Genomic DNA, 22,728 nt, shown 5'->3' with positions numbered 1-22,728 from the left:
CCTGGGGACGGGGACCCTGGCGGGCATAAACGATGGCCCCGGGGGTGGGCACAGCCCGAGCCACCACCCTGGGCCCCAGAGAGGGCCCCGCGAGCCTTGAGCCCTCGGCCTCCTCCTGCTCAGATGCCCTCGGGGCTGGGGGACCGTCCCCCTTATAAGGTAGGGACAGTGGCACTCGCCCCTCAAAGCTCAGGAGGGAGACCCCGAAAGGAAGGCCCAGGCCACTCCAGGCCCAGGAAGCCAAAAACCCGCGACAACCACACACAGTGAGGAAAACATGCCACAGGCGCTGGGAGAAGCAATGACACTCGAGGGTGGATGGGGGCGGTGGTAGAGAAAAGCCCTAGAGATACTAGAGGAAGTGAGGGGCCCATCACAGGGAGCAGGGCCGCCGGGCCCCTGGTTTAGGGGGCTTTAGAGGTGGCTCAGGCCAATGTCCACAGAATCCCGGGGGTCGGGGTTCTCGTTCTCAGGGGTCCCCAGCAGGTGGCAAAGGGGCTCTGGAGAATTAGCCCAGACCCCTTGAGGGCAGCAGCTTCAAATTCTGCTCGGCGGCCCTTACGCTTCTGTTCACAGACTCACACGGGGACATCAGGGGTGACCCAGACCCGGGGGAGTGCGGGCGCTGCCTGGGTCTTGCCCGCCCCACCTGGCACGGGGCGGACAAACCCAGCAGTCTGCCTCTCCCCAGACACGCACTGTCCAGGGTGGGGCCCTTCCTCACCCGCCCGAGGAGCAGCCCGGACCCCTACCCCCAGCTCACCCCGTCCCCCGTCCCCGAGGCCAGTGTCCCTGTATCCCGTCTCCCTGGGTCGGCACCGGGCACGGCCTCAGGGAGCACGAGCGACGGGGCCCCTGTGGCCTGGAGCCACGGGCCGCTCCACAGCCCCAGGCTGCACGGTCAGACCCCCGGGCCACTTCAGCCAGCTCCGCTGGGCAGAAATATCCGGAATGCAGACTGTGGTGTGGGGCTGCCCCTTGGCTTTCAGTGTTTCTACCCCAAACCCAAGAGGCTCTGCTCTGCCCACGGAAAGTCGCTGCCCACGAGGCAGCCAAGACCCCCCACCCTATAGAGGGACAAGCGGGACACCTGAGCCAGGACAAGGCCCAACCCTGGCCTGGCGGGACATGCGTGTCCACACGCACATACACGTGTGCTCGCAGAAGGGCACCACCACCGCCTCCTGGCTCCCGGGGGCAGGGGGTCAGTCCCTCCCTACGCTTCAGCGCTGGCCCCCTCTTACACAGGGCCCACGGGGAGGGCCCTGGGGGCGCAGATATGAAGCCCGTGTCCTGCCCCCGAGAATCCCCGCTATTTGCACACAGACCCTGGCATGTTAGTGGGTGCACGAGAAACACTTGCTGGCTGAACAAACGCAGGCGAGGACACCCCACCAGGGTGGAGGGAACGGGTGGACTACATTCTGAGGCAGAACATCAGAGAAGGCCCAGGCAGTGGGAACCAGTCCTCACCGGGCAGCTCCTCTGTGCTGGGGACAGAGACCAAGGAGCTCAAGGCCCCGCAGGGGGGGAGATGACATCTTCCCAGAGCACTGGAGGATGAAGCCAGTGATGTCACTGGGCGAGCAGGAAGGCATCCCAGAAGCAAATGTACAGGAGCGGGGCTTTGTGGGATGTGTAGGAGTTCACCAAGCAGAGAGGAGACTGCTGGGAGAAGAGCACTCCAAGGAGGCGGCGGCCTCGGAGAAAACAAGACCTTGGGGCTTGTTAATGGAAAACCTGGGCCACCCGCTGGTGCCCTGACATTGGGTAGAAGTGACTTCAGCTCTGTGAGTCTCATCCCCTCTGTGTGAGTGAAGGACGGAGCAGAGGGCGTGCACGCGGCAGGCTCCCCACGGGGGCCGCTGGCCCTGACTTAGCGCGGTCGTCTTTACTGGCATGTGAAGGGTGTAGAGAGCAGAGGCTGGGAACACGCGGGCCTGCAGAGGCCCGAGCTGAGTGTGAGCTGGGGCCGCCCGGGGGCGGGGGGGGGGCTCTGAGGACTGAGCCTAGACTGCGTTCCTGAGAAAAGTGAGGCCCGCAGAGGGGCCCAAGGGGGCCCAGAGAGTCCCACGGAGCCTGGTTTTGCATCTGGGAGACTGAGGCCCAGGGGATGGGAGAGTCTCGCTCCGTGCCGGGGGAGCCGGAGCCCCGGGGTGGGTGATCCAGCGGCGGGAGGGCCGGGTCACCGCCGAGGGGCCTGGGCCGGGGAGGAAGCCGCAGCAATGACCTCATCCCCTAGGCCTCCGGGCCGCGGCTCACGGGGTTTTTAACCGCAGCATCGCAGGACAATTCCCTGGTATGCTCCCCACCAGAAGGCATGGAATACGCGGTGTTTGTGTTGTGCTTTTGAGTGCCTCTCTCTTTGTGTGGGATTTGAAAAAGGAAGGAAAAAAAAAAAAACCCCTCGATTTCAGAGACAAAACCCAGCCCCTCACCTGGGCCCAGCCTGGGTCTCTTATTCCAGAGAGCGGGGAGAGGCGTGTTTCTGCCACAGCAGCAGGACAGGGGGAGACGCAGGAGAGCCACCCAGACCCAGAACTCGTCCGCAGGCACGCGTGCGCACGGAAACACGGGCGCAGAGCACACACACACGCACACGCATGTGCGTGCACACGGCGATGTGCACGAGCACACACACAAGCACACCGCACGCCTACATGCACAGACACATGTGCACACAGGCAGGCACACACACGTACACACACACACACACACACACACACACACACACACACACACACAGGGCTTCCTCTGAATCCAGGAACCATGTTGGGAGCCGGCTCTGCAGCCCTGGCAGTGGCCCTTTTCCCCGGGAAACCACAAACAAGGCTCAGATCTCAAACGGGCCCATTCACAGCCCGGGGACAGACCCTGCAGCAGAGATGAGATTCCACCCAAAATGGCTTTTTCAGGCCCCCCAAATCTCCCTGGTTCAGCAGAACGCTTAATCCCTCGGAGGCCGCCCTGGGGCTCCCTCACACAGAGCTGAGATAACAGCTCTCTGGCCCCATAAAAGCGAGCGCATGAAAAGAAAGGAAGAAATATGGGCTCTCTGGGAAAACACAGCTTTGAATGACTTTTTCTCCACCATTTAAGCATCGTGCTGCTCTCGGAATCCTGTGTGGAGCCCACGCTCGGCCCCTCCTGGGCTCCCGGCTGCGGTCTGGCTCCGCGCTCGGAGCTCTGGGCCGCGGCCAGCGGTGCCCGCGATCCGCGGACAACAGCGCCACCTGGTGTCCCGCGGCCCCGCCCTGTGCCGCCTGCAAACACCCGCCCCCGCGGCCCCCTCCCCGCACCCGGTCTCCCTCCGCCTGGGGGCCGCCCCCGTCCCCGCCCCGCAGACCGCCACCTCCACCGAGAGCGCCGGGGCGCTGCGCCTGCCCGGCCCACCCGAGGCTGCCCGCTGCAGGAGGGTCCCTGCCCGTCCCCACGACCCCCCAGCACCCGCTTACCTCCTCCTTCCCCTCTCAGGGCGGTCCCTCCTCCAGGAAGCCCTCAGCATCCCCGCAGACACCCTCCCCCCCACCCCCCAGTCCCTTTTCACCTCTTACCTCCTTCCCGTCCCCACCCCGGACATAACTCACATCTACCCCGGGGGCTGGGCCCGTGGCTGCCTCATTCCTCCCAGTATCCCCGACGCCCCACACCCCCCATGGCCATGACTCCAGTGGCAGCTGGATACAGCCAGCTCAAACCCACTGCAAAGGATCTGTCTCCACAGGCCAGTGAGTTAGGAAACCCTTGGAAACCTTGCAAGGCCCTCAAAAGTTTAAGTCTGAGGCCACCCTGCTCAAGCCCTCCGTTCTGCAGATGGGGAAACCGAGGCCCAGGACTGCACAGCAGCTTGAGGTGCCCCCGGGGGCAGCTGTGGGCACGTGGGCTCAAAGGAGGGGTATCCAAACCCCGGAAGCACCGTTCGGGGCCCGCGGAGGGGTCGCAGCCCCTGGGCCCCTGCCCTCAGGGGTGGGGAACAGAGCAAGGAGACAGACCCTGTGACTCCCCCCTCCCGCCCGCAGACCCCTGTCACACCCAGACCGCTGGGGCAAGAGCGGGGTGTGCCGCAGGAGGGACGGGGACCCCGCAGAAGGCGGTTAGGGAGGGGGTACTGAAGCAGTGACGGCCAAGTCGAGGCCTGACCGGAGGAGAAGCCTGTCCTGTGACATGCCGAGCAGAGCACGTGCAAGGGCCCCGAGGCGGCCGGGAGTGTCCAAGGGTCAGCAAACAGTGCATCAGGGCGGAGGGAGCAGCGGGGTGGGGGGGGTGGGGGGGACAGACATGCGGGGCCGGTGCCGGGTGAGCAGCATTTGGGGGCCTGAGAGGCCCAGCCGATCTTGAATGCCACCAGGAGCTTCTAGAACGGTCAGAGTTTTGTTCTGGAAAGTCGCCCCCGCAACCAACAGCTGCTGTGTGGAGAGGGCTCCTGGGGGGACACGAAGGTGGCAGTGCGCAAGGTGCTGATGTGAGAGAACGGGGGTGGACGAGGGAGGCGGCACAGGGTCTCTCCCCTCAAAAGGGTGGGACGGGAGATGCGACCACAGCGGGGGGGCCCTCTGCTTGGAGCAGGGGAGCTGCTCGCTGGCACACGCATCCCGGGCCCCAGAGGGCGAGGGGGCAGGACCGCACCCCCAGCTCGGGCCGAGCCCCCATCCTCAGGAGGGGAACCGTGCCTGCACTTCAGAGAACGGCCACCAGGTGGCACGCGGGCCTCAGAGATGCCGGGACTGAGGGTGGAGGCCGGTGCTAAGCAGGGAGTGGGCGGGCAGGGGCTGGGGGCTGCCGGGCAGCGGGCTGCCTGGAGGCGACAGGGCCCCTCCGCCACCTCCCCCGGCTCGGGGCCGCACGGGCACCATGAAACCTGCCACGAGGAGACCTGTCTGAACATGAGAGCACTGTCTGGGGAGGGAGGTGCTCCCAGCCAGGCCAAGGGGAGAGTGGAGGCTGGACCAGGCGAGGCCCGAGGCCGCCAGGGTCTGTCCCCAACCCCAGGACGGTCCTGGGCTGACCCCCCACCAAGGGTCTGGTTTCCACCCCCAGCGCAGGGCCTGGGATGCGCTGACACATTAGTGGCGATTCCCGGGCCGAGAGTCTATGTGGGCTTCACCCGGCCCATCCCAGCTGCACCCAGAGGCCCTGCCTGAGCTGCACAAGGATTTGGCACCCGAACTCTGGACCCTCGGTGCTGATGCAGGGCCCGGGGCGGCAGGGTGGGGGGCGGGGGAGTCCCTGGGATGCTTTACATCAACCGGGGAATTCAGTGTTGTTGGAGCCGCTAAGAACCTAAGAGTGAACCTCCCAGCAGAGGAGGAACTGACCCCAGTCACTCAGGGGGCCTTATGGGCTGAACTGTGTCCCCCCCAAATCCCTATGTGGAAGCCCTAACCCCCAAGTCCTCAGGATGTGACTGTATTTGGAGCTGGGCCTTCAAAGAGGTGATGAAGGTAAAATGAGGTCACTAGGGTGGGTCCTAACCCCACAGGACTGGGGTCCTTATAAGAAGAGGAGGTCAGGACACAGACACACACAGAGGGACGACCCCGTGAGGACACAGGGAGGAGACGGCCGTCTACACGCCGAGGAGAGAGGCCTCAGGAGGACCCAGCCCTGCCCACACCTGGGTCTGGGATTCCAGCCTCCAGGACCAGGAGGTAATACATCCTGTTGTTTAAGCTGCCCAGGCTGTGGACTTTGTTACGGCCCCAGGAGACCTACACAGGGGGCGAGCGGCCGACCAGGCCCCTGGGCCCAGCACCACCAGCACTTACATTTGGTAGAACGGCAGCCTTGGAATCTGGGCCCAGCCCAGCAAGGTCTTCCTGGCCCCTTCCAGCCGCTGCCTCTTGAACCCTCAGTTACCTTGGCCACGAGGAGACCCCAGGAGCAACTCGCAGAGCAGACATGCTTTGTGTGGTCTGGGCAGGGGCTCAAATCACCCTGTGATAACCCAAAGCACCAGAGACACCTCCCAACTTTCTCCACTCTCTCCCTGACCCCACAGCTCTTCCCCTGCAGTCTGGGAGGTGGGAAGGAGGCCGGCCAGAGGGAAGGACAGTCCCCCGCCTGGGAAGCAGACACACGGCCGGCCAGGGCACTCGGGATGCCCACAGCAGAGAGAAGCATCTCCGGCTCACCACTCACCCACAGGGAGATCACCCCTGGCCTGCCCCAGGGCCTGCCCAGAGCAGGGGTTTGGGGACATTTCTCTGCAGGCCAATGGCAGCCGCCATACTGCCCGAGTGCACTTCTGCAAGGAGCTGCGGCCTCTGGGGCCTTGGCACGGACCTGGCTGGCACCGGGGTTACTTCCATAGGTCCTCGGGAACAGGCAAACGGGAGAAGCCTCCATGACCCCAAAAGGCCATCCGTCTTGCTGGGACGGCGGCCGTCCTACTTTTCAAGCAAGTCCCTACCTTTATATGAGAAAGTATAACCCAAAAGGACAGTAAAAACAAAATGCCGGGACAGTTATCCCGGGAAAGCAAGGACATCCGCCGACACAAGCACCTCCTCAGAGGCAGGAAAGACACCCGACAAAAGTCAACACCATCACTTTAGAATCATGCCCTCTCATTGGACTTGAAGGACCCCCCCAACTGAGAAAACGCACACCTCTCTGCCCGGGCTGGCACATTCCTTCAGGAGAAGCACGGAGAGCCCCCTTACCCCTGGCCCGGAAAGCCGGAGTGACTGACAGATGCCAGTCTCCACACCTGAACAGCACGCTAAACCAAACCAAGCAGCGGCAATTCCAAATTCAGAAAACTCTAAAGGACCAGAGGAAAAACTACTGCAAACGATAACAAAACAGAGGCGGTCACAGGCTGTACAAGTGATTAGAGCAAAGCCTTTCCTAGACACCAAAATAACCTCCAGGAAACATAATGGAAGAGAAGATCCCATTTGTGATGGCAACTAACAAGAACAACTATTACTATATTAAAAGTAATAACAACAACGTTCTAAAACCCACATTACCAAACCATAAAACTCTCCTGGATAAAACAGACACGCCTTGACCGTGGACAGAAAGACCCCACCCCAGAGAGATGTTGGTCTCCCCAGACTCATTCATGAAACACCATCGGATTTTTTCTGGGAGGCAGGCAAGCTGATTGTGAAGGTCACTGGGGAGAGCAAACAAACAAGCAAGAATTGCCCCTGAAAGAGAAGAGCTGGGCACAGATATTAACCACATGGTAAAACAGATTTTAGTGCAAACATCAGCAAAGCAGCATGGCCCTGGGAAAGATGCATGGACAAACAGCCGTGGACAGAACAGGGAGATCCCAGAGTAGAGCCGTTGGCATCTGGACATCTGGTTCACAATAAAAATGGCTCCTCAAATTGGGGAGCAAAGACACACTTCGGAGTTAGTGGTGCTGAGAGGGGGCAGACGAGAGGGACAGAGCGAGAGTGAATCTGATCCTCACGCCAGGATGTGCCCACTGCCATCAACAGTTTAAAACCACACGACTAACCCGGACAAGCGCTAGAGGCAGCCGTGGCTGCTTCTCTGTAACCTGAGGGGGGGAAACTCCTGTGAACCAAACTCCAGAAACATCGAAGGAGAAGTGGAGCCGACGGCATGCAAATAAAACAGGCACTGCCTCAAGGCCACGTTACGAGGACTTGGGGACCCAAGCTCGCAGCCATCAGTTGGCCAGGGCGGGAGGCAACCTGGCCAGAGACTGAGACACCTGCAGGGTCCGAGTACCAGCCAGACCCGGGGCCACAGTGCAGGCCGAGCAGACCACAACCCCGGCTCCTTGTGCCCGTGTCCTCCTGTCCTTCCTTCCTGGCCCAGCTCAGAAGCCCCCTCCTCCAGGAAGCTCTCCCAGACCACCAGGCCCCGGGGTCCTCTCGTTCTTCGGCCTTCTCAGCCTGACGGCCACATCCTGGCCGGTGAGGGTGCCAGGGTAGGGCATCCCCACACCTCTAGTCTCCCGGTATCAGGGCGAGGCTGCAGAGCCAGCCAGCAGGGGGGCTCCGGCACAGGGCTGTTCTGTGGGTGGGAGAGGCCAGGAGCAGCTGGCTCCGCCCCCTGGTCCACACGCGGGGGGGATGAGAGCGCAGGGCCCCTCACGCTGCTACGTACCATCCAGAAGAGGGTCCCCGTGGCCAGGGCGACATACTGCTCAATGGTGGACAGCACACTGAAGATGAGGCAGACCAGGACGATGAGGAAGCTGCGGACAGGAGGACACGCGGTCAGCGCCCGCGCCAGGCTGCCCGCCCCTCGCCCCCAGACACGGCCCAGGCCCGGGGAGCAGGCGGGCCCCCTGCCGCCTGAGGGACCAGGCCCTTCCCTCCCCGGCTCTGAGGGCTCCAAGGGCCACCAGCCCTGACCAGTACACAAAGTGCAGCACAGTCAACGGCATGTGACGCCACCCGGCCTCGAAGGGGTGAGCTCCGACCCAGGCTACGGTGGGACGGGCCTTGGGACCCCACGCCGAGAACCAGACCCTGCCCACCACCTGTCTCTAAGGTGTCCAGGACGGAAATCCACAGAGCAGAGAGCAGCCTGGTGACCGCCGGGGGCCGGAGGGGCCTCCCTTGGGGGCCGGAGGGGCCTCCCTTGGGGGAGGGGAACGCCCTGCACGTAGCGGTGATGGCCGCAGGGCTCTGTGACCGTCCCGACAACCAGGGCAGCGCGCGCAACACGAGGCTCAGGGGTGGCAGCACAGGCGCCAGGAGGGGGCCGTCTCCTGCACCCGCCAGTGGGGTGACACCAGAGCCTGGGCTCCCGGGCGGGAGGCTCCTCTGACGCCAGCCCTGCGCCTGCTTTCCCCTCCCCATCCCGGGGGCGGGGGTGGGGGGAGGCCAGAGGTGGAGCCCACGGAGCTGAACAAAGGGAAGGTGGCAGCCCCTGCCCCCGGGGGCAGCTCCCAGGCTCAGCCCCCCTCCCATCCCCCCCCCACCCCATCCCTGCACAGACGGGCTGCTCTGATCACACCCGAACCAGTAAGGCTTCCTGAAGGCAGACCCTCCGGCCCTTCCCTCCACATCCCTGGATGAAACCAGGCCAAGCCCCCAGCCTTCCTCCTGCCTGGGAAGAGGACAACGCTAGCGGGGTCATCCGGGGGCTCCAAGCACACTCTCCAGGTGGGTCCTCGCATGGCCCCGGGGGTGCAGATGTGGAGAAAGCTCTCTGGGCCCGTGCCACGGACCCCCTGCCAGCACCCAGGAGCCCCGGCCCTCTCCCCACCGAGATCCTGCTGTCCCCAGTTGCTTGCACTCCATCCCCCCCATCCCCACATGCCTGCCCTGTGCCCACTAGGAAGCCCCCTGCATCTCCCCCCACTGCTCAGCTCCTCCCCACCCCAGCCCACCTTCCCTCCCGGCCCCTCAGAGTCCGCTAAGAACAGGCTGCCCGACACAGCCCACTGCCCCCGCCCACATTTCCTGGGGGAGACAGGACCCGGGCCGCCCAGACGCTCCTCCCTGCCTGGGGAGCGCACCCCAAGACCCGGCGGCTCTCCCGCAGCCCTCGGGGTTCCCTCTGACAGCTCTCGTCTCCACCTCTCTCCTGGTGCCTCACACGGGCTGGGTCAGCTGGACCCGCAGAGCCGGGTCCCAGCCACCCCTCTGCACCCTGCCCCCTCGTCAGCCTTGTCTCTTGTCCTGACCACAAGGCTGGTCTCCACCCTGGGCCCCAGAGTCCACCCTGCCCGGCCGCTGAGTGAGCCCTCAACATCACCCCCGCATGACACCACAGTGACCCCGACCCCAGCTCCTTCTCAGCATGCCCCCCACCCACCCCCCCGCCTGCCTCAGGGCCTTTGCACCTGCCGGTGCCCCGCCTGCAAGCTCCGCACCCTCACCCGCAGACAGGGGACCCAACACTCACCCCCACGTGCCTCCACCCGTGTCCTTCATGCTCATATATCACCGCCGGGCCTGGGGCCTGTTTGCCCCCTTCTGCGTCGTCCACCCCCAAGACCATAAGCCCCCAGAGGAGGGCTGTCGGTGCCACCCCCGCTGCACCCCCGGCAGGTACTCAGCCCGCACCTGCTCAGGTGCCGCTCCATCGAGTCCCCAGCTCCCTCCTTCGTCCCTCCCATGCCGGCCCTTCCTCTGCGCCCCGCCCTCCTCTCGGCGGGGTACAGCCCGGCTCACACCAGCCCCCACCAGGACGCTGGACCCGAAGCACAGTCTGAACGCAGCCCCGAGTCCCGCAGCCGCTCCCAGCAGGACCCCGGTAGCCGCAGCCCTCGCCCGGCCTGGGGCCTCCCGTCCCGACACCAGCGCCCCAGGGCCCGAGGCCGCATCAAGCCCCCCGAGTCCGTATACCCGGTGCCACCCCCCAGGACTCTGCATGCCCACCCTCCACTCTGCCCGACTGCGGACCCGCCTGCCGGCTTGGAAGGGTGTCCAGGCCCGCCCAGCCCCCAGGGAAGCCCTTTAACAGATGCAGCCCTGCCTCCCTGCCGGGACCCGAGGGCATCCCTTGTGTGGTGACTGAGACCCTGGGCCCCCACCTCAGGAAGCTTTCGATCTCAGGGGGACACAAGCGAACCCTGGCTGGCAGAGTGAGTGCCCGGCTGGCCCGACTGCCCCTCGGGCACAGAGCTCACCTGCCCCCGGCCCGCACCCTGAAGCCCCGTGAGTCCCGGGGCCGCGCTGCCCGGCTCGGCCAAGAGAAACCAGGGCAGGTGAGGTCCCCCAGGGAGGGAGGTGCCCACCCCACCCCCGCCCCCAGGCCCCCTGGGTGTAGAGGCGGCCACACAAAGAAGCCACACCGCCTGCAGCGTGGTCCAGGCTGCTCCCGGACGTCAGTTCCCCCATCGACACAGCCAGAGCCACAGCCCGCGGCCACTGCCTCTCAGGGCAGGGGACATCCGGGCAGGGACTCAGGGGTCAGCCCTGTGGCTGCCCAAGGCTGGGACCAGTGTCCCACCTCGTGCCCTCTCCTCCTGAGAAGATGGGCAGAACCCGCCCGCCCATGGCCCGTGGGGATACTTCAACCACTCCCCTTCGGGCCACAGGAAACGGTCCGGGTACAGATGCCACAGTTGCTACATACGGGGAAACCGGGGCTCGGGCTCCATGCTTCCCGAGGGTGAACCTCACGTGGTCAAACCACGGAGGTGACGAGGCCGAGGCCCGGGGGTGGGGGCAGGAGCACGACACGCGTGGTCTCATCTCTCTCTGACCCGCCCCCCCTCTGAGGGACATTTGCGATGACACCCAGGGTCTGCCAGGTGATCCAGGACAATCCCCCAGATCCAGATCCTTCGCTTAGCCCCCCTGCGAAGCCCCCCTTGCCACACACGGTCACACTCAGATTCAAAGGTCAGGACACCAACATCAGTGCTGACCCGCAGTCCCCACGTCAATAAAACCGGCCTCAGCTCTGAGTCACGTGCCCTGTGCCCCGCGCCACTGTCCCCAAGCCTGCAGCCACCCGCAGCCAGGAAGGTAAAGCCGGGAGGGGAGGGGGCCGGCCCGGGCCATGTCTGGACCCAGGTCTTTGGGCCCCGCTGCCCAGGCCTCCCCAGCCTCCACGGCCAGGAAGTGCTCGAAAAGTCCTGAATTCCCTGCTGTGTCCTGTCTCCCAAGGCAGACGAAGCAGGCAGAGCCCAAAGCGGCGCATCGTGGGGGGCGCTGCATGCCGCCAGGCGGCGGCTGGCTATGCTCTGGGGCCTAGGAGGCCGCCGTCACTCGGCGACAAGGCCCGTCCCTGTACGACTCTTGCTGCCAGGGTGGCCACCGACCGTTTATTGTCGCTGTTAGGATGACCTCGGACAGAAAGCAAAGCGAGGGCTCGTTAGAACTGCGTGCCAGGCAGGGGCACAGAGACCCCGGGCGAGGCCCGGGGAGCGTCCTGAATGGGCTGCAGGTACCACGGCTGCCGGGAGACCTCTTCTACGCCCTGTCCTGTGTCTGGCTGTGCTCTGGGGTCCGGGGGAAGGGTGACTGAGCCTTGCCAAGGAGGAAGGTTCTGGCCAGAGCAGCCCTGCCTGGGGCTGTGGACAGGCCTGCAGGGAGAGTAACAGCAGGGCGGGTGCCCTCACCCTGAGCTCCGCTCAAAGGTGCAGGAGCGCCTCCCCGGGGACCCGGCTGCAGACGACTTTCTCTGGAGCTCCGGGGGTTTGGTGTCATTACCCCGACACACTTTGCTAGTTTCAGCCTTGCTGTATTCTGAAGGCTAAACAGCTCTTCGACTATTCGCATACGTCGCGCTAGTTTCAGGAAGAATCCCTTAGCAGAGGTGATTCTTGCCCCCTCTAACCTGTTCTGCGTGGGCCCCGGGGCCTCAGCGATGCCAAGATAGGGTCCCTGCCCTTGGGGGGCTCGCAGCAGCCTGAGGCGCCTGGCACCCCCCTCCTGCCTCTGCAGGGCTGGCCACCACCTGTCCGTCCCAGCTCGCCTCCCAAGGCCCCAAAACCCGGCAGCCACAGACCCCCAGGAGCTGGGAGACCGAGGTCCAGGGAAAGAAGGAAACCGCCCTGTTCTCTGGATGGGGCGTGGGGAGCAGGGCTGCGGGGGAGAAGAGGCCCCTCCGGCCCCCAGTGCTGCTCGATCCAACTTCCCAGGAGGGCGTGTGAGTGCCCGAGGGAGGTGGCTGAAGCCAGGGGTGAGGCAGCTCCGGGCCCGAGGACAATGGCCTGCTTGTGCCCTGACGGCTGATCCGCCCCGGGCGCTGCGGCCACCAGCCCCCGCCCCGAGGGACGTCCGGAACGTTATCGGACATCATTTCAGGATCTGTGGCAGCAGGTGCCCTGGGAACACAGAAGAATGCAGGAGCCGTGCCAGGGCCGTGGTCCGCGACTCGGCGGGAGGGCGCTCCCGGGAGCAGGAAGGGGGGCTGTAGACTGCACCCTCTTCAACCCCCGCAGTGGGCTGGGCCGCCCCCAGCACCTGGGACCCGCGGGCTCACCCAGGCCAGCGCCCCGCAGAGGCAGGGGATGGGCCGGACCCTTGGGGAACCTACGTGAGTCTAACCGTGCCGGTCTCTCCAGCCCACAGGGAAGCCTCTTTCAACACCGGGACGTTTCCCAGTGACATTGAAAATGTGAACAAAAAGCACACACTTCACATGCAAAGGGAATGTGGCCTGTTCAAGGCGCCCTCAGAACCCAGATGTGAAAGACCTCAGCCTTCGGGCTCCCTGGGCTCTAAGCTGAGATTCCGGGACACTGAAATGCAGCACCGGAACGAGTCAGAGAACGTAAGACGTGCCGTTGTCCGTGTGCTCAATTTATTCAATGTATAGAAATTACGTACTTTGAAAAGTTTTGTTGGTCCAGCACGATTCTGCTCCTCTGAGGTGCCTTTGAGAGTCATCAACTCCACAGACACAGAAAATAGGATGCTGGGGGCCAGGGGCTGGGGGAGGGGAAGGGAAGTGAGTGTTTAATGGGGACAGAGTGTGTCAATTTGGGAATATGAAGTTCTGGGGATGAACGGAGCGATGGTTGCACAGCAATGTGAATGTGCTTAATGCCACTGAGCCGTGCACTTAGAAATGGTTACAGAATAAATTTTATGTTACATGTATCTTCACACAATTTTTTTAAAGTTAAAAAAAAAAAAAAAGGAAACTAAGTAAACGACTTTTCTACACAAGCCCTGGACGGCTGCCGGTGTTTGACAAAGGCTATAAATGAGTGAGGTTCAAAAACCCGCCCACCCTGCCCGGACCTTCGGGCCAATAACAAAGGGCTTGTCCAGCCGCCGAAAGCTCAAGGCCGAACTCGGAACGCGTGATTTAACAGATTAGGTGCTGACGTTCAAACCCCAGCCGTATCGGAGGGGCTCCTCTTTGTACAAAAGTCACCCTGAAAGATTCCAAACACCTCCGAACAAACAAGAGGACAGGTACCCCCGCTTGGGCCCCGGGCTGGTGAGCCAGCGCCTGGACATGGACACCCCGGGGCACTGGACCCGCAGGGGGAGGCAACCTCAGGCCCCACCAGGGCTGTCCCCGGGGTTGGGGGCAACACCGCCCAACAGGATGCCAAGACCCCGCGCCCCGCTGGTCCAGCCCACGCGCAGCACTGCTCGGGGTGGGGCTGGGCCGGGCACGTCGCAGCTCACACCTCGGGCCCAGGTGCCGGGCGCTACGCACAAGCTCCCCACCACACCCCGCATGGAAGTTGTCATATCACCTCCCACCAGGAGACCGAGGCCACGGGCAAGGCGGGTCCCGGCTCCAGGCTGTGGGGCTGCCCCTCCCGCCCACGCTGCCCAGCCCTGAGAGGGCCCTGGATGGTACAGCAAGAGGCAAGGGGACCCCAAGGCTCTGGGACAGCAGGGACACGGCCAGGGCCACAGGGACAGTAAGCCCAGGCCGGCCAGCCCCGGGGCGCCCTGCCCAGCTCCAGCTTCAAGTCAAGGACTGAGCCTCCCCCTTGGGCAGGGGACCCCATTGCCAAGGGCCAGGCCCAGCCCTTCGTGCCAGGGTCCTCCAAGCGGGAACGCCACATCCAAGGCTGAACCACGGGGTGAGGGGGGGCTGTCCTGGGCAGACGGGGTGGGGGGGTAGCGGGACTGGACCTCTTCCAGCTTCTGGGGGCCCCAGGCATCCTGGGCTCATGGCCGCATCCCTCAGTGTCTGCTCCATCGTCATGGGGCCAACTCCTCCGTGTCTGTTTCTTCTGTGTGTCTCTTATGAGGATGCTTGTCACTGGATTTGGGCCCCCTTCCCCCAGGTATCCAGGATCATCCCCCCTCTCAAGACCCTTAACTTATCACCCCTGCCAAGACGCTTTTTCTACGTAAGGTCACGTTCGCAAGTTCCAGGGGGCCTGACATCTTTGGGGGCCATCATTCAGCCTCTATAACATATAAAGGGTTTTAATAAACAAATAAATTACTTAGGATGATGATATCTATTAGCGAATCTTTAGTGAGTTTTCAAAAATCAACATCAGGTATCTGGTAAAAACGTATGTTAGTGTCACAATTTTTAAAACAGTCCAAGATACATTTAGAGTTTCCTGCTCATCTTGCCACTATGTCTGCAAAGACCCTCTTTCCAAATAAGGTCACAGGCTCCGGGGATTAGCACGCAGACGTGTCCTTCCGAGGTCACCACTCGGCACTGCACCATCCAAACCGCATCGTGCCAGGGAGCGAAAGGAGCCGGGAGTGGCAGTCAACCCGGCCCAGGTGAGGCTCGGCCCCCCAGGGACCCCCGCACTTCTCACCCGTGACCACAGCAGCCCCCCACCCCGTCTCCCCACCAAGTGCTGGGCAGGGTCCAGGCCAGGCCTCCTGACCAGGGCTTCCATGGGCCGCCCCCCACCCAGCCTCCCCCCGCCCCAACTCTGAACCTTCCACGGGGCTTGTTCAGCGGCACCGAATCTCATGCCTTTACAAGGTTCACTCGGGCGATGTGATCCCTGTAGCTAGACGGAGGCCTTCCACGGCCTTGTGGGGTTTCAGCTGACACTTCTTCTGAAAGTGAACTGGGCTGGGGACCCCGGAGACACAGGACCTCACACCCCGTGCTCCGGCTGGGCCCTCACATTGTGCCTGTGCACACAGCACCTCCCTACAGGCCAGGCCTCCACTGCCTGGGGGCCACCACCACCGGGGGGCCACCAGGACTGCACCGGAATCTTCAGCCCACACCCCACTGGTCTCCCTGCCCCAGTCTTTCAGTGTCCACTGGGCAGCCGGGGCGATCCTGGGAAAATGCAAATCCCACCAGCCCCCTCCCAAGCTAAAGACTCTCCAATGAAGTCTGAACTCCAAACCCACTTTCCTGGGCTTCCCTGCAGGGGGCCTTCTCATGCCACAGCTGGGCCCTGTGGGCCCTGCCCCACTCTCATCAGACCACTGACCACCTGCTGCCCACTCTTGCTCCCTGATAGAGCAAAGGCTCCCCAGGCAGAGGCCCATCTGCCGATGTCCCCCTTTGAAGGCCCCATATGGGGCCTGGTACATGAGTGTTTGTTGAATGACTGATTGACATAATGAATGTTTTAGGTTGAACTCAGGAGCTCAGTGGAAAGAATTCTCAGTGCCACCTCCTCCATGTAGGCCTCCAGGGTCTATCAAGCAGTGAGGTCCTTTCATGCCCTTCTTTTCCTCCTTGCCCTGCCCTGCCACATCCCACCCGCACGGGCTCAGCCAAGGCCCTACAGGGCTTCCAATGGGCCAGGACACCAGGCAGCTCTCCACGTACCCCACCCCCCACCAGACTGCATGCCAACAATGCCAGGCAGAAAGGAGCCTCCCGAGGGTGGGGGGGGGGGGGCCTCTGACGTGAGATGGGAGCAGGCACGGCCACCCCCACTGCCAGGAGTGCACCAGGACCCACTGGGCGAGGGCTCTGAGGGCCGTGGTCCAGCTGCCCAAAGTCGGCCCCAGAGGCAGCAGGGATAGGCTGCCCCAGGAGAAGACCAACTCCAAGCTAGCTGGGGGAGACCACGGGGGGACACTGCACCCGTCCGGACCGCCCACGCCACCAGCCCCTCCCAAGCCTGCAAGGCACTGCTCTCGCGGCCACTCTGCTCAGCGTCTGCGGGGAGGCCACCGGCCGGGCAGCGACCGCCAGGGTTCAGCCCGCACCCTCTCCTCGGGGCCTCTCCCCGAAACCCAGGACGACGCAGGTGAAGGCACAGCTTGGACACAGGGACGGGGTCCTGCTCCCCCGGGAAGGCGTGTGACGGCTCCGCCGAGAGCAGCGCACCATAAAGATGGGGGGTCTTCCACCCTCGCTCACCCGACGGCCGCGCTCAGGGACCCCGACCTCCCCGCGCAGACAGAAACATGTTCCATCCTGGAGGCCCCGGGGGTGCCCGGGGAGCCCCCTGGCCAAAGGTGCTTCAGGCCCATCTTGGCCGGTCCCCAAAAGCCCCGCTGCACCGCACCCCGAGGTGGCAGTGGCGCCCCCGGCACTGGCCATGCATTCTGCTCTGACAGCCCTGCAGGGCGGGCAGTGGGACAGCCTGGGTCCAGCGGAGCTTGGGGGTCACACAGGCCACCGCCCTGCCCAGCGGCCTGGCTCCTGTCAGAGGGCGCGGGTTGTGGCCACGCTCCCATCTCATCCCGACACCCGGCGGCCACTCACGTTCCACGTCCACCTCAGCACAGGGCCCTCGCGTTTCCGGGGGTGTCCCCTTCTGCTGAGGGCCACGCCGGGGGGGCAGCTCGGGGGCAGGCGAGGACAGGCCGTGGCTGAGGGCTCAACCGCATCGCCCTAAGCGGTCACTTCAAAGCCTTTTCAGGGCACTGGAGGGGCGGCTGCGGGGGTCTGGGGGAGGGGGCGCCGTGTGCACACATGTGCGATTCCACAGGGGCCTGTTACACAATCAGAAACACAACAGCCGCATCCGAGCATCAGGCTGTGGGCGACGGAACTTGGAACGTCCAGCCCCGCGGGCACTTTTCGGCGTCCGTCCACCAGACAGCAGGGGCAGAGCCACCCGCAGATCTGGGACCCCATCCTCCTTCCCGAGGAGCCCCGGCGGGCCCGGGCCTCGGAGGGGCAGGAGGGCGGGGACGAGCTGAGTAAAAGCCCACCGCCTCCCGTCCACTTGATCTTCACGAGAAGCCCCAGAGGCGGGCCTGTCCCTCATCAGAGGAGAAAGAGGGCACGTGACTGCCCAGAGCCAGAGCCGCAAACAGCGGCGGGGAAAGGGACGCCAGGGCTGCCCGACTCCGGTGCAGGCTCCTTCCACCAGGCTGCCCCTCACGCCTCCAGGAAATCGGGGTCCACCCAAGCGGCAGGGCCTGGCCTCCCACCCACCACCCCTGAGGGGCTGCCCCGGCCCAGCGGTGGGAGGACAGGCCCCAGGCGGGCTTGGCTAGGAGGGCTGGGGGATGTCCCGGCCCTCGGGGTCCCAGCACTGGACGGCAGGCCCACCTGAGGCAGGGCCGCCTGGCAGAGAGGACGAGCCCATCCAGGGCCCAGGGCTGGGGGGTGGCTCTGACCCGCACAGTGTCGCCTACGCTAAGCCTGGCTGCCCGGCCCGGCCCGGCCGCGATAAGAACCCCCTCGGAGGGTATATTTAGAAGGTGCCAGAGAACAAACTGAAGTGACCCCACGGACAGGGGCCTTATCTGTCCCAGGACACACGTCGTCTTCCCCGTGAAAGAGGCCCGTTCCGGGTGGGGGGAGGAGCCCAGCAGGCCCTCCCAGTGGGCAGCGCGGGCAGCTGGACGTACCTGTGCCCACTGGCTCTACCCCGGACACGGCCTTTGTCTTGGGGACATCCTCGGCCTGGGCGCGGCCGGGCCCTGCAGGCCTCTCCTGGGACGGGATGGGATGGGATGGGATGGGATGGGAGGGGGCAGCCTCCCCTCTGGGGTGAGATGGGGCAACAGGTACCCATCAGTGCCCGAGGGGGTGGGCGTCTCGGGCTCATCCCTGCTGGAAAAGTCCCTCCTCCTGTCTAGCCTAAGTCTTTCTTGCTGCAGTTTGGCTTGATCTGCAGCTGAAGGAAACCTCCCAACTCCACGGTGGAGGCTTCGGCCTGACTCAAGGGGTCCCTGGAAACTGAGCAGCTGTGTGATCTGAGCCTTGGTTTCCCCACTGGGAAGTGGGGATGCGTCGAGGCCAAGAGCCTGCCTCTGCTCCACTAGGGAGACAGAAGCAGCCCCGGAGTCTGGGGCTGGGACCTCAGGGACTCAGCAGCATGCCACCCAGCCCTACGACTGGTCTAAGAACCACCACCAGTGCGAGCCTGCAGGAGAGGGAGGCCTCCCCAGCTGCTACTGAGGGGCCAGCCACCTCTCATCAGGGAGCCGAGGCAGGTGTGGGGTTGACCCTGACGCACACACTCCACAGGCCCAGGGACATCACAGGCCTGAAGTGGGCAGGTGGGGGCTTCCGGCTGGGCACCCCTTTCTCTCCCAACCCCTCCTCTCTCTCCCACTCCCCTTGGAAGGGGCAAGCAGGGAGGGCTTCTCAGGGGCGGGGGCCTGACCCAGGCAGAGGGAACAGCATGTGCAAAGCCCAGAGGAGAGGAGAGAACATAGCCACGTGGACCCTGCAAAGAATTCAGGCAAGAGGCGGCACAGACAGGCAGGGAAGCGGCAGCCCCCGACTCGGAGTGACGGAGGAGGTCCCCCTACGTCCGCTGTCTCTTCCAACGCAGATACCAATGTCTGTGGAGCCCAGAACTCGGCAGGGAAACCTCAGTCCCAGGAGAGGTCTCCATGCCCGGGGAGAGGGTTCCCAGATCCTCAGGGCTCCGTGACTTCGAGGGGCCGCCCAGCACATCGAGGGGAGGGTGGGGGGACACGTGCCCCTCACTGCCGATTCCTATCCACAGCCAAAACTCCTGCCCCACCTTAGAGGGACCTCACCTCCCACCTGGGCCTTGACGTCTGGGACCCTTTCTGGGCCGGGGTCTCCCACCTGACACTCGTACACCAGAGGCAGCCAAGAAGGGTGTTTAGACGTTGTGAACACCTACAGGCAGGAGACTGAGTGACCCTGGTCTCCTTCCCTGATGCAGGGGCTTTGTCCATCAGAGGAAGGCCCCAGGAGCAGACACTGGGGTTTCCCCAAAGAGAAGAAGGAATTCTGCTTCAAGACTCCAACACAGAGACCCTGCCTGAGTTTCCAGCCGTCGGCCTGCCCTTGGATTTGGAATTTGCCAGCTCCCAAAATCAATTCCTTAAAATAAGGAGTGAGTGTGTGTGTGTGTGTGTGTGTGTGTGTGTGTGTGTGTGTGTGTGTGTGTGTGTGTGTGTGTGTGTGTGTGTGTGTGTGTGTTTACATGCATACACATGATTCTGTTTCTTGGAGAACCCCCATTAATAGGATGAGTTAGGTATTAAGATGCCCATTTCCCAGGTGGGGAAATGGAGGCTCAAAAATGCCAAGAATCCCTCTCAAATCCAGCTCGTTCTGGTCCTGCCTGATTGTAAACACCTAGGATTTCCCCAGAGAAGAAGAAAGGCCAGTGCCGGGGTGGGCAGCCTGGGAGGGCTGTCCCTCCCAGGGACATGTGCCCTGTGCCCACCCGGCCTGGGCTTTGTCCCGCACTGAAAGCACTCAGCATGGGGTTTGGGTGAGAAGCCCAGCTGCGCCTGCTTTTCTGCAGAGGAAGAAACTGAGGCCAGAGAGGGTGGGCCGGCCCAGACCACACGACAAGGTCACCGTAAAGTCTGTCCTCAGGGCCAAGACCACCACCCAGTCCCACAGAGGCAGGTTCGCTGGCCAAAACGAGACATTCCTCCTCCTTCCCTAGCCCCGGACCCAACAGTTTGGAGGCGGGGGCCCTTCTGAGAAGCCAGAAAGCCCACGTGGGCAGCCCCAGCCCGAGGCAGAACCCACCCGACCCCCACCCTGGGTCCAGCCCGACCTGCCAAGGCTGCCCACCCAGGAGACAGGGGCCCCCTGGCTGACCTCAGCTCACCCACACCCACACCCAGCCCCCAGGGTAGCTGCAGGTGTGGCCCCCGACCCCCTCCCAGCCCCCGGGCCCCTAAGCCCAGAAGGTCAGTGCCTGGGGGAGGTGGAGAGACAGCAGGTCCGCACGCCGGGCACCGCTGGCTCCGTGCAGGGCCCGAGCGCTGGCACGAGGCCCAGGCCAGAGGTACGCCCCGCCCCAGAGTCGACCTGTGCTGTGAGGCCAAGAAGCAGCTGCCCTGTCTCCCTGCAGCCCACGGGCCAGGGTTCCCTGGATGTAGATACCAGCTTCTCGGGGCCCCCGGGCAGCCCAGGCCGGGAAGGGGTCTGGCTTCAAGCTCCCTCCGGGGCGATCCGGGCCACGCCTCCTTCTCCCAAGGCCCCCGAACTGGGATGCAGGGGCCACAGGGGCCTGTCCTCCACCCGCAGAGCAAGAAAGTCTCGTTGTCCTCGCCCGTCACCCGGGGCCAGGAGAGCCCTCTGCTGACAAACAAGAACTCTGGGACGGGGACAGCCTGCGGGCAGAGGGACCTGCCAATGCACACAGCCCCGGGCAGGCCTCCTGAAGGGGGCCCTTCACCCCGGCCTTTGTGGTCGGCTTTGCTGTTGATGGGAAGGTCTTGGGATCGGGGCCGGGGCCAGGGCCTCTGCCAGCCTTCTGCTACAGTCCTGAGGCGTCCCAACGAAGAGGGGCAGGATGGGAGAGGGTGGCCCCGGGCGGCCCCCAGCGTGGCCAGGCCTCAGGCCTAAGGTGGCGGCAGCCCCACTCGGGGCCGCAAGAGATACACTCGTCAGGCGGGGCTACACACCAGCTCTCGCTACGGAACATCCCCAGGAGGCGGGGGGTCTGGGGGAGCAGGCTGGGACGTGGTGGGGTGCGGGCGAGGCAAGGACGTCAGGGGCGGCGGGAGGTAAACATGGTCCCTCTGACTGCCCCTCGTGGGGACACCGCTTCTCCGACGCTGACCCCCAAATCCAGCCCCAACCCCTCTCTGCCGTGCTGCTGACACCCTCCGAGGGGCCAAGCAGGCTGCACCCACACAGAGCCCCTGCTACCTGCCTGCCCAGCACCTCCACACCACGCCTGGGCATGGTCAGTCCCCAAGGACCGCAGGGTCCCCTGACCAGCGGCCACTGCTGCGAGCCAACCTGCCCGCCCCCATACGGAGGCCCCGGCCCGGCCCACGGCCGGGACACCGCCCCGGGAGCCGCAAGCTTGCTGTTCAGACAGCTCCGACCTGCGGAAAGCCCATCCCCACTCACCCCTGCCCTCAGCTCGGCCATCAGCTCTACCAGTGACCCGTGGTGGCAGCAGCGGGGGCAGGGGCTTGGAGAGGCCAAGGCAGGGGTTGGGGCAGAGGAGGATGATAAGCCCTGAGCGGGGGTCTGGAGCCTCCCACCCAGGCTCAGGACAACATGCCCAGACGCAGCCTCCAGGAACCCGGGGACCGAGCGCACTCTGGCCCTCGGCACGGGCGGAGGCTGGCGGGGCAGGTGGTCCTGTGCCCGACTCCCAGGTTGGTGCCAACGCCTCGAGCTGCCCCCAGATGCGCCCGCCGGGTCCCAGGAGCAGGGGCCCGATGCCGGCCCTGCTGGGGGCGTGTGGACACGGTGTGGGGGCTGGGCCACCGTCGTAGGTGTGACGGAGGGAGGGTGCCCGGCACGTGGCAGGTGCCTGACACTGGGCCACCCATCGCCGTCCTGGGACACGACGCAGATCTTGCCCTGGGACATGACCTGTGGCTTCTGAAGGGCCTGCCCCTCCGGAAAACGGCCTGTTTCCTCTTTCTCCAGCGGGCCTGAGACCAACATCCCCACTTCCCCCGTGCTTCCTCCTCACCCCGTGTCCGCACCCCACTCTGATCTGTGAACACACACTCCGGGCTCTGACACGTGCGTGAGGAAGGGGGCCCTGGTGGACGTGGCCCGGGCCCCCAAGCGGTGGAGGTGCCCCCTGCCCCCTTGCAGCCGAGCCCGCCCTCCTGCATCCAGGTTCCCGGGCTGGGCTTCCGCCCAGGACGCCCGGAACCAGGCCCAGTCTGCACCAAAGCCGGGAGCCGCTCTAGGGCGTGGAGGGGGGAAGCAGCTAGTTGTGCGGCAGGGCCGGCGGGGTCCCTGGCGCTCCTCCTTCACCGCCTCCCGTGGATTACTCAACGCCGGATGCAGTGAGCGGGTTTACTTTGGCCTCAGCCTCCTCCATCCCGGATGGCAGCCTGGCCTCTGCTGCAGAGGGAGGTCGGAGCCTCCACCCAGCACGGCCGGCCGAGGGCGGGGGGCTCAAAGATGCGCTCTGTCACCCATCACGGGGGAAGGGTTCCCAGGCCGAGGAGCGACCAGGACTCGGCTAAACCAGGACCCCACCGACCCGGAGGCCAGCCAAGAAGGTCCTGGGCCTGGGAAGCCCACGCAGGCCTG

General features: G+C 64.4%; 1 protein-coding gene across 1 annotated transcript in view; it reads right to left on the bottom strand.

Moving 5' to 3' along the window:
- Window positions 1–22,728, bottom strand: part of KCNQ1 (potassium voltage-gated channel subfamily Q member 1) — a 347,883-nt gene that overhangs the window by 284,887 nt on the left and 40,268 nt on the right. Inside the window, exon 2 of the mRNA XM_057552484.1 lies at window positions 8,095–8,185. Within this exon, the coding sequence (XP_057408467.1) occupies window positions 8,095–8,185 (91 nt within the window). The remainder of the gene's footprint in view (window positions 1–8,094; window positions 8,186–22,728) is intronic.

The sequence above is a fragment of the Balaenoptera acutorostrata genome, chromosome 9, assembly GCF_949987535.1.
Source record: "Balaenoptera acutorostrata chromosome 9, mBalAcu1.1, whole genome shotgun sequence".
NCBI classification, from domain to species: domain Eukaryota; kingdom Metazoa; phylum Chordata; class Mammalia; order Artiodactyla; family Balaenopteridae; genus Balaenoptera; species Balaenoptera acutorostrata.
Note: the sequence above shows the minus strand (reverse complement) of the source record. Positions and strands in the feature narration are given on the sequence as shown.